The sequence below is a fragment of the Trichosurus vulpecula genome, chromosome 9, assembly GCF_011100635.1.
Source record: "Trichosurus vulpecula isolate mTriVul1 chromosome 9, mTriVul1.pri, whole genome shotgun sequence".
Taxonomy (NCBI): domain Eukaryota; kingdom Metazoa; phylum Chordata; class Mammalia; order Diprotodontia; family Phalangeridae; genus Trichosurus; species Trichosurus vulpecula.
Window position 1 is genome coordinate 190,760,248 of NC_050581.1, and position 12,579 is coordinate 190,772,826.

A 12,579-nucleotide genomic window follows, 5' to 3' on the forward strand; every position below is an offset into this window, starting at 1 on the left:
TGTTAAACACTTCATAAATATTATCTCATTTGATCCTGACAACCGCCCTACAAAGGTGCTATTTTACAGATGAGGAAACTGAGGCAAACAGAGCACGCAGCCAGGGTCCGAGGCTGGATTTGAACTCAGGTCCTCCTGACTCCATGGGCACTATCCACAGCACCACCTTGCTAGTCCAAGGAAATAGAAACTCAAACTCAAAGGAAATATAAACTTAACAATCCCACCCCCCCCCACCTCCGCCACCAAAAAATAAACCTGCCAGGCTATAAAGAGACAACATGCGTCTCTCTAAAGCTGAGGTTCTTAACCTTTGTGGCATGGCCCTTTTAGCAGTCTGGTAAATCCTATGGACCCCTTTTCTGAATAACATTTTTAAATAACCAAAGGAGATATTCTATTTCAGGTAGAGGTTACCGAAAATAAAGATGTGATTCCTTTTCCCATCCAAGTTCACAGACCCCTAGCACTCTATCCATGGAGCCCTAATTAAGAATCCCATCTCTGTAGCGTTAATCAGCAGAGCCTAGACCAGGATCCAGAAGGAAGAATTGTCATTGGCTGATTGAGCTCGCCATTCCTGTAATTTTGTCTATAACATAATCTGAGACAAAGAAATACCGTGGTCTTTGCCCAATAGAAGTGGTGCGATTTCCTGCAGCCAGGCGACTCCTCCCAGCTTGGTCTGTGGTTCTTCAAACACCACATGCATTACCTATCTGTCTTCAAATGGCTACTTTCCCAAATTGTGCCACAAGATACTGTGTATTCAGTTGGAGACATTGAGGGGATAAGGGAGAGAGTTTGCTAAGGGGTGTGTGTGTGTGTGTGTGTGTGTGCGCGCGCGCGCACGTGAGCTTGCACTGCGCATTTGATAAATCAAGAAGGAACAAAGGGGGAAAATATTACAATCATTTACATCTTTTTTCTCTTTTATTCCAAACATGAATTTTTGTAAACCTGGCATTTCCAAAACAGTGCAAGTGAATTCAAAAATAAGTGACCATAGAAATGCAAATACAGGCAAAATCAGGAGAGGGAGCGGCCCCTCCCAGCAACATTCATGAGGGAAATTTACAGTTTCTCTGTCCATTAGTGAGGTTTAGAAAGTGAAGCATTGACAGTGAGCCCCCTTCCATTAGGATCAGCCCAATCCTCAAGCGAAGCTTCCATTCTTGATCACCAGGTCTCACCGCACCTTTATTGGCTTCAGAATTGGGCCCCATTCCCCAAACAGACCAAAAACACAGAAGACATTCAATATCAAACTGGGAATTACCATTCCTTTCAAAGTGATAGGGACAGTGAGGATTATTGCTTCCTTATCGCACACTTAACCAAGGATTCTTTTATTCATTCTTTAATGTGCATATTTTATATATTAATGTGAAACATTACTCTAAAAATACAAATAACATCTTACACACTTGGAGCATTTTGAAAAACATCCTATTTTTCTGTCTACTGTTAGCTAAAGGATTTCCTCTATCCCTTGCCCCGAAAAAAACTCCTTCTTTACGTAATGCCCCTCAAGTTAGGGAAGAGTTGAAACCTTATACATTTAATCTGATAAAAAAAAATTTATATTTAACATCCCTAATCTACAAATGGCACTCAGCTTAGGCACTCTGGCTCACCCAAGGCAAATCTGAGAGTTCCATTTGGGAGATATTGGCCTTGACATGGACCCCTCTGTTAATTCCTTTCCTGACTCAATGAAAACAGGTGCTGGGGGTTTCCTGGGAAGGATGTTGCTCCTCACTTATCTCCTTCCCTGTAGCTCAGGAGGCAAGAGCCACATAACTCTTGATACCAACGTGATTTTCCATTGTATCCTTCACAAAGACAATGAGCCGTCCGTAGACCCTTGCTGAGGCTTAAAGGGGCTTCTGAAGGCCTGCCCACTGAGGTCTTTAGTGACCTGCCTGGTAAGGAATGATGACCCCAGGCCTTTTTACAATAAAGCAGAAGGAAAGGCTTCCTAGGCAGCTCTTGCTAATGCACCCCTGTTTTCAAGGACTTCCTGAGTGATTTTACACGAAGAGTCAAAATCTCACCTTATGGAACTCATTTCTCCTGGGGGTCACACGGCAGAGAGTCAGCCCCAAACAGGAGGCATTGCTTTTGCTACCTTCTAAAGCAAAAAGTCCTCTTTTGAAGCTAGTAAACATTTTATTCTCTCTGAAGGTCAACAAAAACCTTAGGTAATACATTGGGAGGAAAGCAGAAGATATTGCTACCAGTGGGACTGGGTCACAGGTATGTTTGTGAAGTCAGCTACCTTACCTGGGAGCAAGAGAGGAGAAAACCCACAATGAATATTACTGAGAACACAGAGAAACCACACCTTACTCATTCAATTCAACAAGCCCTAATTAAACTCCTACTATGTGTCAGACACTGGGAATACAGAAGCAAAGGCCTAACCACTTCCTGCCTCACCAGGCTTACATTCTACTCATGGGCCCCAAACCACCAACTAGGTGGAAGCTGGGGAAACCCTCGGAGAAGCTGCTGGGAGACACTGACGTGTTACCTGATTTGATGAAGGGGTCAGCAGGCTCTACGGAGGATTCTGGTGGGACCACCTGCCCCACTCTGAGGCATTTCTTACAGTAGGCTGGACTTTTCAACCCCCCTACTTCAGTAAGCCACAGCTCACCATTCCTTTCAAGCATTATCTTTTGCCTGGCATCCATATTTGCTTAGAGCAAACTGGCACGGTGGGAAACTATTCTTTATTCTTGAGGGAAAACTCAGGTTCGACTGACATTTACCTGCTGTGTGTCAATGGGCAAGTCACAATCCCTCTCAGTCTCAGGCATCTGTCTCTCTGTAAGACTAACTTACGGAAGAGCTACAATCCGCATGGTGGGGAGATCAGCATGCTGATGAAACTGCAGGGCTCTGGGATACTGATCTGTGGGAATGAGCCCAGCTAAGGGCTTTGGCACTCTTAAATGGAAGCCCCCACATTTCATTGCTTCTCCTTATGTAAAATAAGGTAAAGAGCACCTCATTTGGAGGCCAATGCCAAGGTTTCAAATCCCAGCTCTATAGCTTACTACCAGTGGGACATTGGACAAGTTGATTCATCTCATGGATCTCAGTTCCCTTACCTGTAAAGTGAGGGGGTTGGACCTTGAAGGTCCTCTAGCTCTACATCTGAGGTCCTAAGATTCTTCCAACTGAAACTGATTTGGGGGTGCCAATCATGCTTCTTGGGGATGATGATTGGAACTGGACACAGGATTTCATATTTAAGGAGAACTTCGAAGTCTACAAATACAAATCGGCATCTTCTCTGCAACTGAAAAGTCTCAAAGCCTCACCCAAAGGACTGAGAGTTGCTAGGACTTATCCTAGTGAATCACCAGTGGGTCTTGACCTTGGGCCTTCCTGTTTGTAAGGGCACATTGCCTTCCTAATTATTCCAAAGGGGTCAATTTCTTGCATGGTGGTAATGGCAGGGGGGAGGAATCTAAAAAAGTTTCTGGCCATAGGAGCTGATGTGTTTGTCATCATGAGCTAACAGACTCATATCTATTGATTTATTAAAGAAAATTCAAGAAGGAAGCCAATAAAAGACTGCCCATGGAAGCCACCCCCCCCCCCTCACCACAAGCCAGACTTTCCCATACCTTCCAAGGGAATGTGTTGCCTGTAGTGATACAGCATGACATCACCCAATCCCCCTCCTTTTTGGTCATTCTGGGAAAACATCAGGGACGAAGTCTTCCAGCTGCATGAAGCATTTCCCTGTGTATAGGTTTGATCCAAACATAATCCCCTCCAAACAGGCCAAAGACTGGTGATGAAACATCCTTGTGGCCTTCATGGCCAGGGGAATTCCATTTATTCTCTCTCTCCAAAGGTTCCCATCATCTGCTCTGATGTAAGGAAAGGTCAAATAAATGATTCTTCTATGACAAAATGCATTTAATTTCAATGGCAGGAAAGTGCAGCAAGAACAAAACATTATCAGATATAAGAGGCAGAGTGAGAGGGAGCTGAGGAACTCAGCTGGTGGCTGCTGGGCCGGCATCGCCAGGACGTAGGACTTGCTTTGTGATGGCCCCTGACAGCTTCTTCCTCTGTCCTCGAAGCAGGCCTCAGCCAACTCATCACAGGCACAAGGCTTCGATAAGTAGGGGCCCCTGACAGCTTCTCCCTCTGTCCTCGAAGCAGGCCTCGGCCGACTCATCACAGGCACAAGGCTTCAATAAGTAGGGGCCTCTGGGACATGAGTCCTCTACTTGCATCAGATACTGGCTGCGTCCAGCTGGGCATGGGGAGCTCTCTCTATTATGGGGCTGGTGCCACGACTCCTAGTGTGGGTCTATCTGGATCTGCTCAAACTGAGCCCACCATACACCTGAAAAAGATGGCTCTGCCAGGGAGATTCCAGCACTTCTACATCTGAGACAAAACCTTCTCATAGAAAACAGCTCAGGATTTCAAATACAGCAGCAGAAGTCAAATCCTTCCAAAGCAGGAGCCTTGACAGTGAGGGCAACACACCCCACTGACCTGTCTACCTCACAGCACCTGCCAGTGTGCTTTTATTGTGAGATCGAACTTTCAGGGCTGGCTGCCTGGGCAGCTTAGGGATGAAGCTTTAATGACTGCCCACAACAAGAAGAGGAGGAAGGCAAAGTGGCAGCTGGTGCCCCATCCCAGGCTTGCAGGTATCTCAGATGGCCCGATGGAGTTCACTGGCCCTGAAGGTTTGGGTATGGCATCTCAATGACACAGATGAGATCCAGGGCAAGGATTTCTGCCAGCATCACCCTCATGGAAGTCATAAGGCCTCTCTCTCATGCTCCTAATCCAGTCTTCCCACAGAAGTGAGATTCTCCACCAAATGAAGGCAAGGTAGGCCAGATCTTGTTTCTCCCCCTTCCGGAGGTGATGGATCTCTTTGAGCAAACAGCATTGGTGAAAAGCCCTCAGGGTTCCATTCACACCCAACTTACATTGAGACTGCAGTGAGAGAAATACACAGAGGCTGCAGCATGTCACCACCACACGTGGCTTACACATCACACTGTACATGGCACCACCATATGCCACCGGTACACGGCAGTGCCAGCCCTGTTGTTTTTCTATAAGAGACAATAAAAATTTCCTTTAGCTCATTTCATCTGCAAGTCCGTTGGGCAGTAAGTTCAAACATACAATAGGTTTTTAAAATATATTTATACACACACACATATGTATATATATATATGTATGTATTTCCCAGGTTTCAGCCAGAAATCAGTGCTTGAGTGAACTATAGCTATTTAATAGAAATAATAAAACATTGATACAAATATAAAGACATAATCAGTATAAAAGGCTTGTATTTATAAAAAATACTTCTAGGCAACAACAGTCTTCCCCTGAGGGTTTACCACATACGTTGGACTCATAAATATTGCTCAGCACACAGCTTGCTCTCTGGAGTTCAGAATTCACCCGTTCCAGCCTCAGTGTGCTGCTCAGGTCACGTGCCAGGGCTGCAGGGGCGGCCTCGGGATCTGCTCCCTTGCTTGGTAGAACGAGGAACAAGACTGCATCGACGGGCCTCCGAAAAATCTGGAGAAGATTCTTTCTTCCACATATGGAAGATACAAAGAACAGGGACAACAGGTGAGCAGGCATGGTGGCACGTGACCAGTGGCATTTGCATGGCATCTCACTGGTTTTTCTGAACCCAGTCCCAACTCTCTTCATTCTCTTTCCGGTTTTTCTCAGCTTCGATAATTTCTTTGTACCTTCTTCGAAAGAAGCCCATCTAGAGAGAAGGAGAAGAGAGAGAGAAGCTGCTTAAACCCTCTGGAATTGGAAACCACATTGATTCCAACACTGCCAAAGCCAAGCTGAGGCTAGTCTTCCTAAGAGCCACACCACTAAGCCATCTAACATGTCTATACACACACAAAAAGTATTGGTTTATTATTAATGAGGGAGAAATCTCTTCAAACTAATGGGGGGGGGCATAGTAGGAGAGCGCTGGACCCAGCTTCAGCAAGATACAGGTTCAAGTCTTGCCTCAGACACTTGCCAGCTGTGTGACCCTGGGCAAGTCACTTAAACCTTCTGAACCTCAATTGCCTCCTCCATAAAATAAAAGGTTTGGCCTCAAGGCCTATTAACACCCCTTCTAAATCTCTAAGCCTCTGACTGGATGAAATGCATAACAAAGAACATTTTTTCAAATCCCAGGTCCCACCTAGTGGGTGTCAGAGCCAGTGACAGACACCTCTCACTCACTGGGGCCCTTTCAAAGTCTTTGAGGTCTATTCCATTCACCTTCGGGTCAACTGCTCCCCCTCTCCCCTCCCAAGTAAACAATCTGAAGACCATTTTATGCCCTACTTACAGCCCAACCTTACTAACGCTTTTTGGTTTAATTTTTTTTTAATTCACTGTAATGGACACAGTTGGAAATGGTCAAGGAGATAGGGATTTTTATTCCTTGGAGACTCCCATGTTCACCTTCCTGCAAGAGATCTCATGTAAACAAGGCCCTAATGGATCTAAAGAGGACCCCGGCCCACCCAGCTCCCAAAACAATCTTCCCAAAGATGAAACCTGACCAAACTACCATGTCAGTGGCTCCCTAGAGCTTCAAGGGTAAAATACCAACTTCTCAGCCTAACAATGAAGGGCCTCCGTGTTCTGACCCCTACCTACTTTTCCAATCGTATTTCATGTTCTTCCCCTTCAGGATGTTCCATTTGAGTCAACATGGAGCACCAGCCACTCTAGAAACTCCCTGTGATTCCTCTCTGAATTGGCACAAACCATTAGCCATGCTGGGCTATACTCCCCGGCCCCATCTCTGCCTCTCAGAGATCTTGCTCATTTATGAGCTCAGCTTCCACCTCCTCTCCCAAGTCTTCCTTGATCTGCCCAGTTGTTAATACTCTCTATTTGCCCTCCCAGTCTTCCCTGTACTAAACCTATCTGTGTATCTGATGTGTTCTTCCTCCATCCCCCAGAAGGATGTAAGCTACGTGGAGTCACAGACTGCCTGCTTTTGCCTTTCTTTGAATCCCCAGAGCCTGGGACAAAGTAAGTGCTTAATAAATGCTTGTTGACTGACCGCCTGAGGTTTTTTCTTTGTATCTCCACTGACTTACAGTTAATGCACTTTTAATTAATGTCTATTGAATTTAGTTGAATTGAAAATGAAAGCATTATGCTAAGGGACTAAAGTGTCCATACCCTTTGACCCAGAAGGCCTGCTGCCAAAGACAGAAAGACTCCATGTCTACCAAAACATTTACAACGGTATTTTTGTCATAGCAAAGAGAAGGAAACTAAGGAGAAATCCATCAAGCAGAGGATGGCTAAACCAGCTATGGGATCCAAACACGACAGGCTATCACTATGCTCTGAGAAACAGTGAAGACGAAGAAGGAAGATGATGGGAAGCCTAACAGGAAGCACTCCAGAATGAAGTAAGAAGAGTGAGGAAAACTACACACACAGGGACCACAATTTAAATGGGAGGAACCACAACAAACCCAATGAAAGAATCCTGCAAAGGTTTAATGGTCAAGCTGGACTGTAACGAAGAGACAAGCTATCCCGAGTCACCTTCTCACCCAGGAGATGCTTCTGCCCTGGGGTCCTCTCTTCTGGTCCTAGAGGTCTAGGCCAGGGGCTCCAAGATTGGAATGAAGTACCCCAGACTTTTCCCCTTCCTCCATGGCACCCTTCTCCCTGCCTAACTCCCTGGCTTCCAGATTCTATGTGTTGTTTTCTCCAGTTAGAATATAAGGCGCTTAAAGTAGGGACTCTATTTTTTCTTGTATTTGTATCTCTGTGAACTGTATATATAACATTGTATCCCCATTATTTCTATTATCCAGTACCATAGTAAACAGGAAACAAATGCTTTATCTATATGACACAGTACCTTCTCCTGCTTCTTTGCAGAGGTGGGGGACAATGGGTGTGGAATGTTGCATACACCTTCAGACTTTCATTTAAAAGTGGTTAGCTTTGCTCAGCTGCCTGGCTTTGCTCTTTTTTATTCTTTGGTAGGAGGGATAGCTCTCCGGGGAAGGAAGGGAGATAGGATACACTCAGAAATATAGGTGATATAAAAAACAAAAGACAGCAACAAAAATTTGTTTTAAATAGATAAAAGAAAATGAAATTGAGACACAAGACTGCCTGACATCAGAGCCAGATATGGCCATAAGCTTTGGCTAGTCACAAGCCAGTTGGAGCCAGGCTGGCCTTGCCTGTTTCTCACTGTGTGAGTGTGGGCGAGTCATTTAGAGTTTCTGAGCCTCCATTTTCCCATCTGTGGAATGGGGACAAATGTATAACAAGTGTTTTCCTGACAGGGCTGCTGTCAGAAAGACCCCTTGTAGGGGCAGCATGGTGTTAAAAGAGTATGGAACTTGGAACTGAGGACCTGTATCCCCCTGCCACCACCTATCTGTGTGACCCTGGGCAAGTCAACTTTACCTCTCTGGGCCTGTTTCCCCATCTGTAAAAACAACAAGGTTGGTTGAGGGGTCACTTTGAGCTCTAGGGCTATGATCCCACAATCCTAAACCACAAGACATTGTCATAAACAAGAGACGCTAATACCCCTCCCATCAGCAACATGATATTAATGGGAATGATAGCCAACATCTAGAAAGCAGCTTCAGGCTTGCCAGGTTCCTTACACACATCATCTTGTTTGATGGATGGGGAAAGCACATGCTCTTCTTAGCCACCACTGACAGGCACTGGGGATTTCTCTCCAATATTTAGGGGCACACACAGCCAATTGCTTAAGGCTTGGAATGAGCAGCATTAAGCTGATTGTCTGGTGAGACAATCCCTCCCTGCTACTTTGCAAAGCAAAGACGAAGCTGTTTGCTCCCTCCCTTCTCCCATCCATCAGACCAGAAGGGTTCAGACTGGGCAAGCTCTCTGTTCATTGGTTGGCTCCCCCATGCCCCCTCCCCACAAACACAGGTAGAGATGCCCACAGGAGCATTCAACTCACCATCTGAGTTTGAAAAGCCAAACAAACATGCCAGAGGGAAAGACATCAGCATTTCGAGGGCAGTCGATTTTTGGTTTTTTACTCTACAAAACTAATCAGTTTTTAAGAACAGTTTTTGTTTATGGGAAAAGAAACCAGGTGAGCCCAGGAGGGGGAGAGAAGCCTCGAGGAAGAAAAGCAGAAAGACAAAGAATGAGGTTGGGGGGAAATGAGGCTTCTTAACGTAGAAACCAAAGGTGTCTTTAGGGGGTCAAGGGAAAATGAGGAACACCATATGCCAGCCAGAAGCAGCCCATTAAGAGAATAGAGAGAGATACCTCTGATAGCTCATACTGTTTCATGGGAAAGTGGCCTTCTAATCAGACGACACTGCCTAGGAAAAGTGGACCTTTAAAGAAGCCACCTTCCCGAAGGGACACACCCACCTGCTGGGCCCTTTCCTCTTGAAGGGGAAGGTAGGGAATCTTTTGTGTGCCTTTTGATTCCTCCAAGCAGGTCAGCGCCAGGCTCTATTCTACAAAGAGAGACCAGCCCCAGAGCTAATCCACCCTGACCATGCAGAGCCAGCCTATCTCAAAGCTGCCTCCCTGGGCTCTAATGTGGAAACTGAAGGATGACATTGGGAGCTTTGAAATAAGACAAGTCAAGGTCACTCCTTGAGGCCTTCGGTGGGCTGGTTTTATAAGGCTCTCCAAAAGCTGGCATCAGACTAGAAAGGCAGCGCAGTACAAAGAAAAGGGGGATGGAATTTGGAATACAAGGGCCCACTTTCAAATCTCTGCTCAATTACTGCCCGTGTGACTTTGGCCAAGCCACTGGCTTCTCTGGGCCTCAAGTCTTCATTTATAAAATGAGCTCGGAATCAGCACCCTCTGAGGTCTCTCACAGCTATAAATCCACCAGCTGATGACAGAAAACATTGCTTTCTCGGTAGCCAAGCCACAGTGGTTTGTAGCCCACTGAAATGTCTTTGGATCAGAAGCAGAATAATCACATGATGAGAGTTGGGCAGGAATGAAGATTCTTATCCTCACAAAAAGTATGAGGTAGCTAGAAGTAGAGAGTGCAGATCCCGGGGTCAGGAAGACCTGAGTTCAAATCTCGCCTCTGACGCTTAGCTGTGTGACCCACTTATTCCGTTTGCCTCAGTTTCCTCATCTATAAAACGAGGCTAATTCTAGCACCTACATTACAGAGTTGTGCGGATAACATTGGTAAAGCATATTGTAAACTTTAAAGTGCTTTATGTATGTTATTATTATTATTAAGCAGCAGGACCATAGGACAGATCTGATCACAGCCCTCTCCTGCTCCAGTGGTTCCCTATGCCCTCTAGGGGTAAAATACAAAACCAGCTGTGCTGGGCACAGAAAGCCCCTTCCGGGGCTTATAGCACACTGCTTCCCACTTCTGTTCCAGATGAGCCAATCTAGGCATCTCTATATGTGACATCCATCTCCCATCACTAGGCTTTTGTACAGGCTGTTTCCTATGACTGGCATGGACTCCCCCTACAAGCCTGCTCTGCATCGACTCTTATTTATAAACATAAACGTGTGTGTGTGTGTGTGTGTGTGTGTGTGTGTGTGTGTGTAAGGTATACATTGTCTCCCACATTAGAATTGAAGCTCCTGAGGGTAGGAACTGTATTTCTGTTGTTCTTTGTAACCCTAGTACTTGGCACATAGCTCACATGCAGTAAGTACTTACTGTTTACTGGCTAAGTGATTAAGTTCCTCCTCACCGCCATCTCTTAGAATATATATTTTTCTTAGAAGCTCCACACATATGTGCATATACATATGTACGTGTATGTACATATATATACACACACACACACACTCACTCATATATACATACACACGCACACATATTATACACCAGCAGCTGAAGGTGGAAAGATCCTTTGAACAGGGAAAGGCAGATTCCTCCTCCACAACTGAGTCATGGCCTGGGCTTTTTTTTTGCTTGGTTTCATTTTTTGGTGGGTCCTAAGTTGGGTGAGGGCTTTGATTTGTGGTTTTTATTCCAGTCCAGGTAAAATAACTCACTGGATGTGGTGACAGGAAGACCAAGGTTCAAATCCCACCTCAGAAATTGACTATGCCTGTGAGCCTGGGCAAGACTCTGAACGTGAGTACCTCAGGCAGCTCCCTCCCTGTGTGCCCTTAAATAGGTCACAGCCTCTCTGGGCCTGTTTCCTCATCTAGAAAATGAGGGGGCTCTTGGAGCTCCAGATCCATCAGCTGCCTTAGATCCTTTCAGCGGCCTGTCCCCCAACCCTCCCCACCCTGCCCCCATGTGCTTTGATTCTCCTCCACCCCACCCCTGCCTCCAGGAATCCCTGGCTCTCTTGGTTCAAGTACTTCTTCCTACCAGAAGGCTCCCCTGGCTCCCCAAGTTGTTAGCAGCCTCCTCCCCTAAAACCCTCTCATTTGGCGATCAAATCTGTGATTTCACTGGCACAGGAAACTCTCCAGGAGACAACTCTTTCTACCATTGTAGGTCAGCACTTTTGCAAGTTATAATATGAAAGTTACCCAGGTCAGAGACATGAAGTGACCTACCCAAGGTCACACAGCCATGTGGGTCAAAAGTGGGATATGAATGAACCCTGAACTTGTTCTGTACAGGAATGGGGGCTGACCCGGTGGTTTCATGGGTCTGGGGAACGCGCAAGTGAGAAAAGTTGGCTCTTTCTCTGCCCGTTAAAGCCTTAAAGGGCTTTCTGTGGCATTAGAAATGAAGTGACTTAGGGTCCCACAGCCAGGATATCTGACCCAAGGCTTAGACCCAAAGCTTCTTGGCTTTAAGGCCGGCTTATGATCTACGCATTACAGCTTGCTACCTCTGCATGTAATAAGTATATTTATTTTGTATATCTCTTATGTTCACTTAACTGTGAATGTGTTCTAATCCTCCCCGACTAGAACGCAAATTCCTTGGCTCTGTCTCCCTTTTGTCTTTGTATCCCAAGCATCTGGCATCATTTTGGGCACATAGTAGATACTGAGTAAATGTTTGTTGATTGATTAATCTAGGAAGACATAGATGGGTTGCAATCTTTGCTAGTGGAGAGTGTTCCCACACTGAGAGTTCCTTCCCTCAATCAAATCACAGACCTTTTCAAAATTCCCATATTCAGGTATAATGAATGAAGGCTTTAGGATGGTAAAGATGGATTTAAGATATTTTAGGATATTTAAGCTTCGAGGTTTGAGCCATAGGAAATGTCTTATCCCTTTTGCACCAGATGGATATAGAGAAGCATCAGCTCCAGACATGTCCAGCCCTATCATGTCTATGATGAGAAGGGAGGGAGGGAGGGAGGGAAGGGGAGGAAATCATTCGTTTCCTCTCGAAAGAGCTTCACATTTCAACATTTCATTGGGGGTGGTGGGGGGAGGAAAGCCAACTACTGCAATCAAGGAGCATGAAGTTTAAATTACGGCATCCAGGAGCTGGGAACATCTTGGTTTCTGGCCAGTTTATTAGGCTCCATTTCACTGTTTGAAGAAATGTCTGGTTTGCTCCCAGCTCCTACCACTGAGGCTGCTTGAAGCTGGGGCCCCACT

General features: G+C 45.7%; 1 protein-coding gene across 1 annotated transcript in view; it reads right to left on the bottom strand.

The window, feature by feature from the left end:
- Window positions 1–914: 914 nt before the first annotated feature.
- Window positions 915–12,579, bottom strand: part of ITGA9 (integrin subunit alpha 9) — a 349,120-nt gene continuing 337,455 nt past the window's right edge. Inside the window, exon 28 of the mRNA XM_036738550.1 lies at window positions 915–5,779. Within this exon, the coding sequence (XP_036594445.1) occupies window positions 5,681–5,779 (99 nt within the window). The 3' untranslated portion in view covers window positions 915–5,680. The remainder of the gene's footprint in view (window positions 5,780–12,579) is intronic.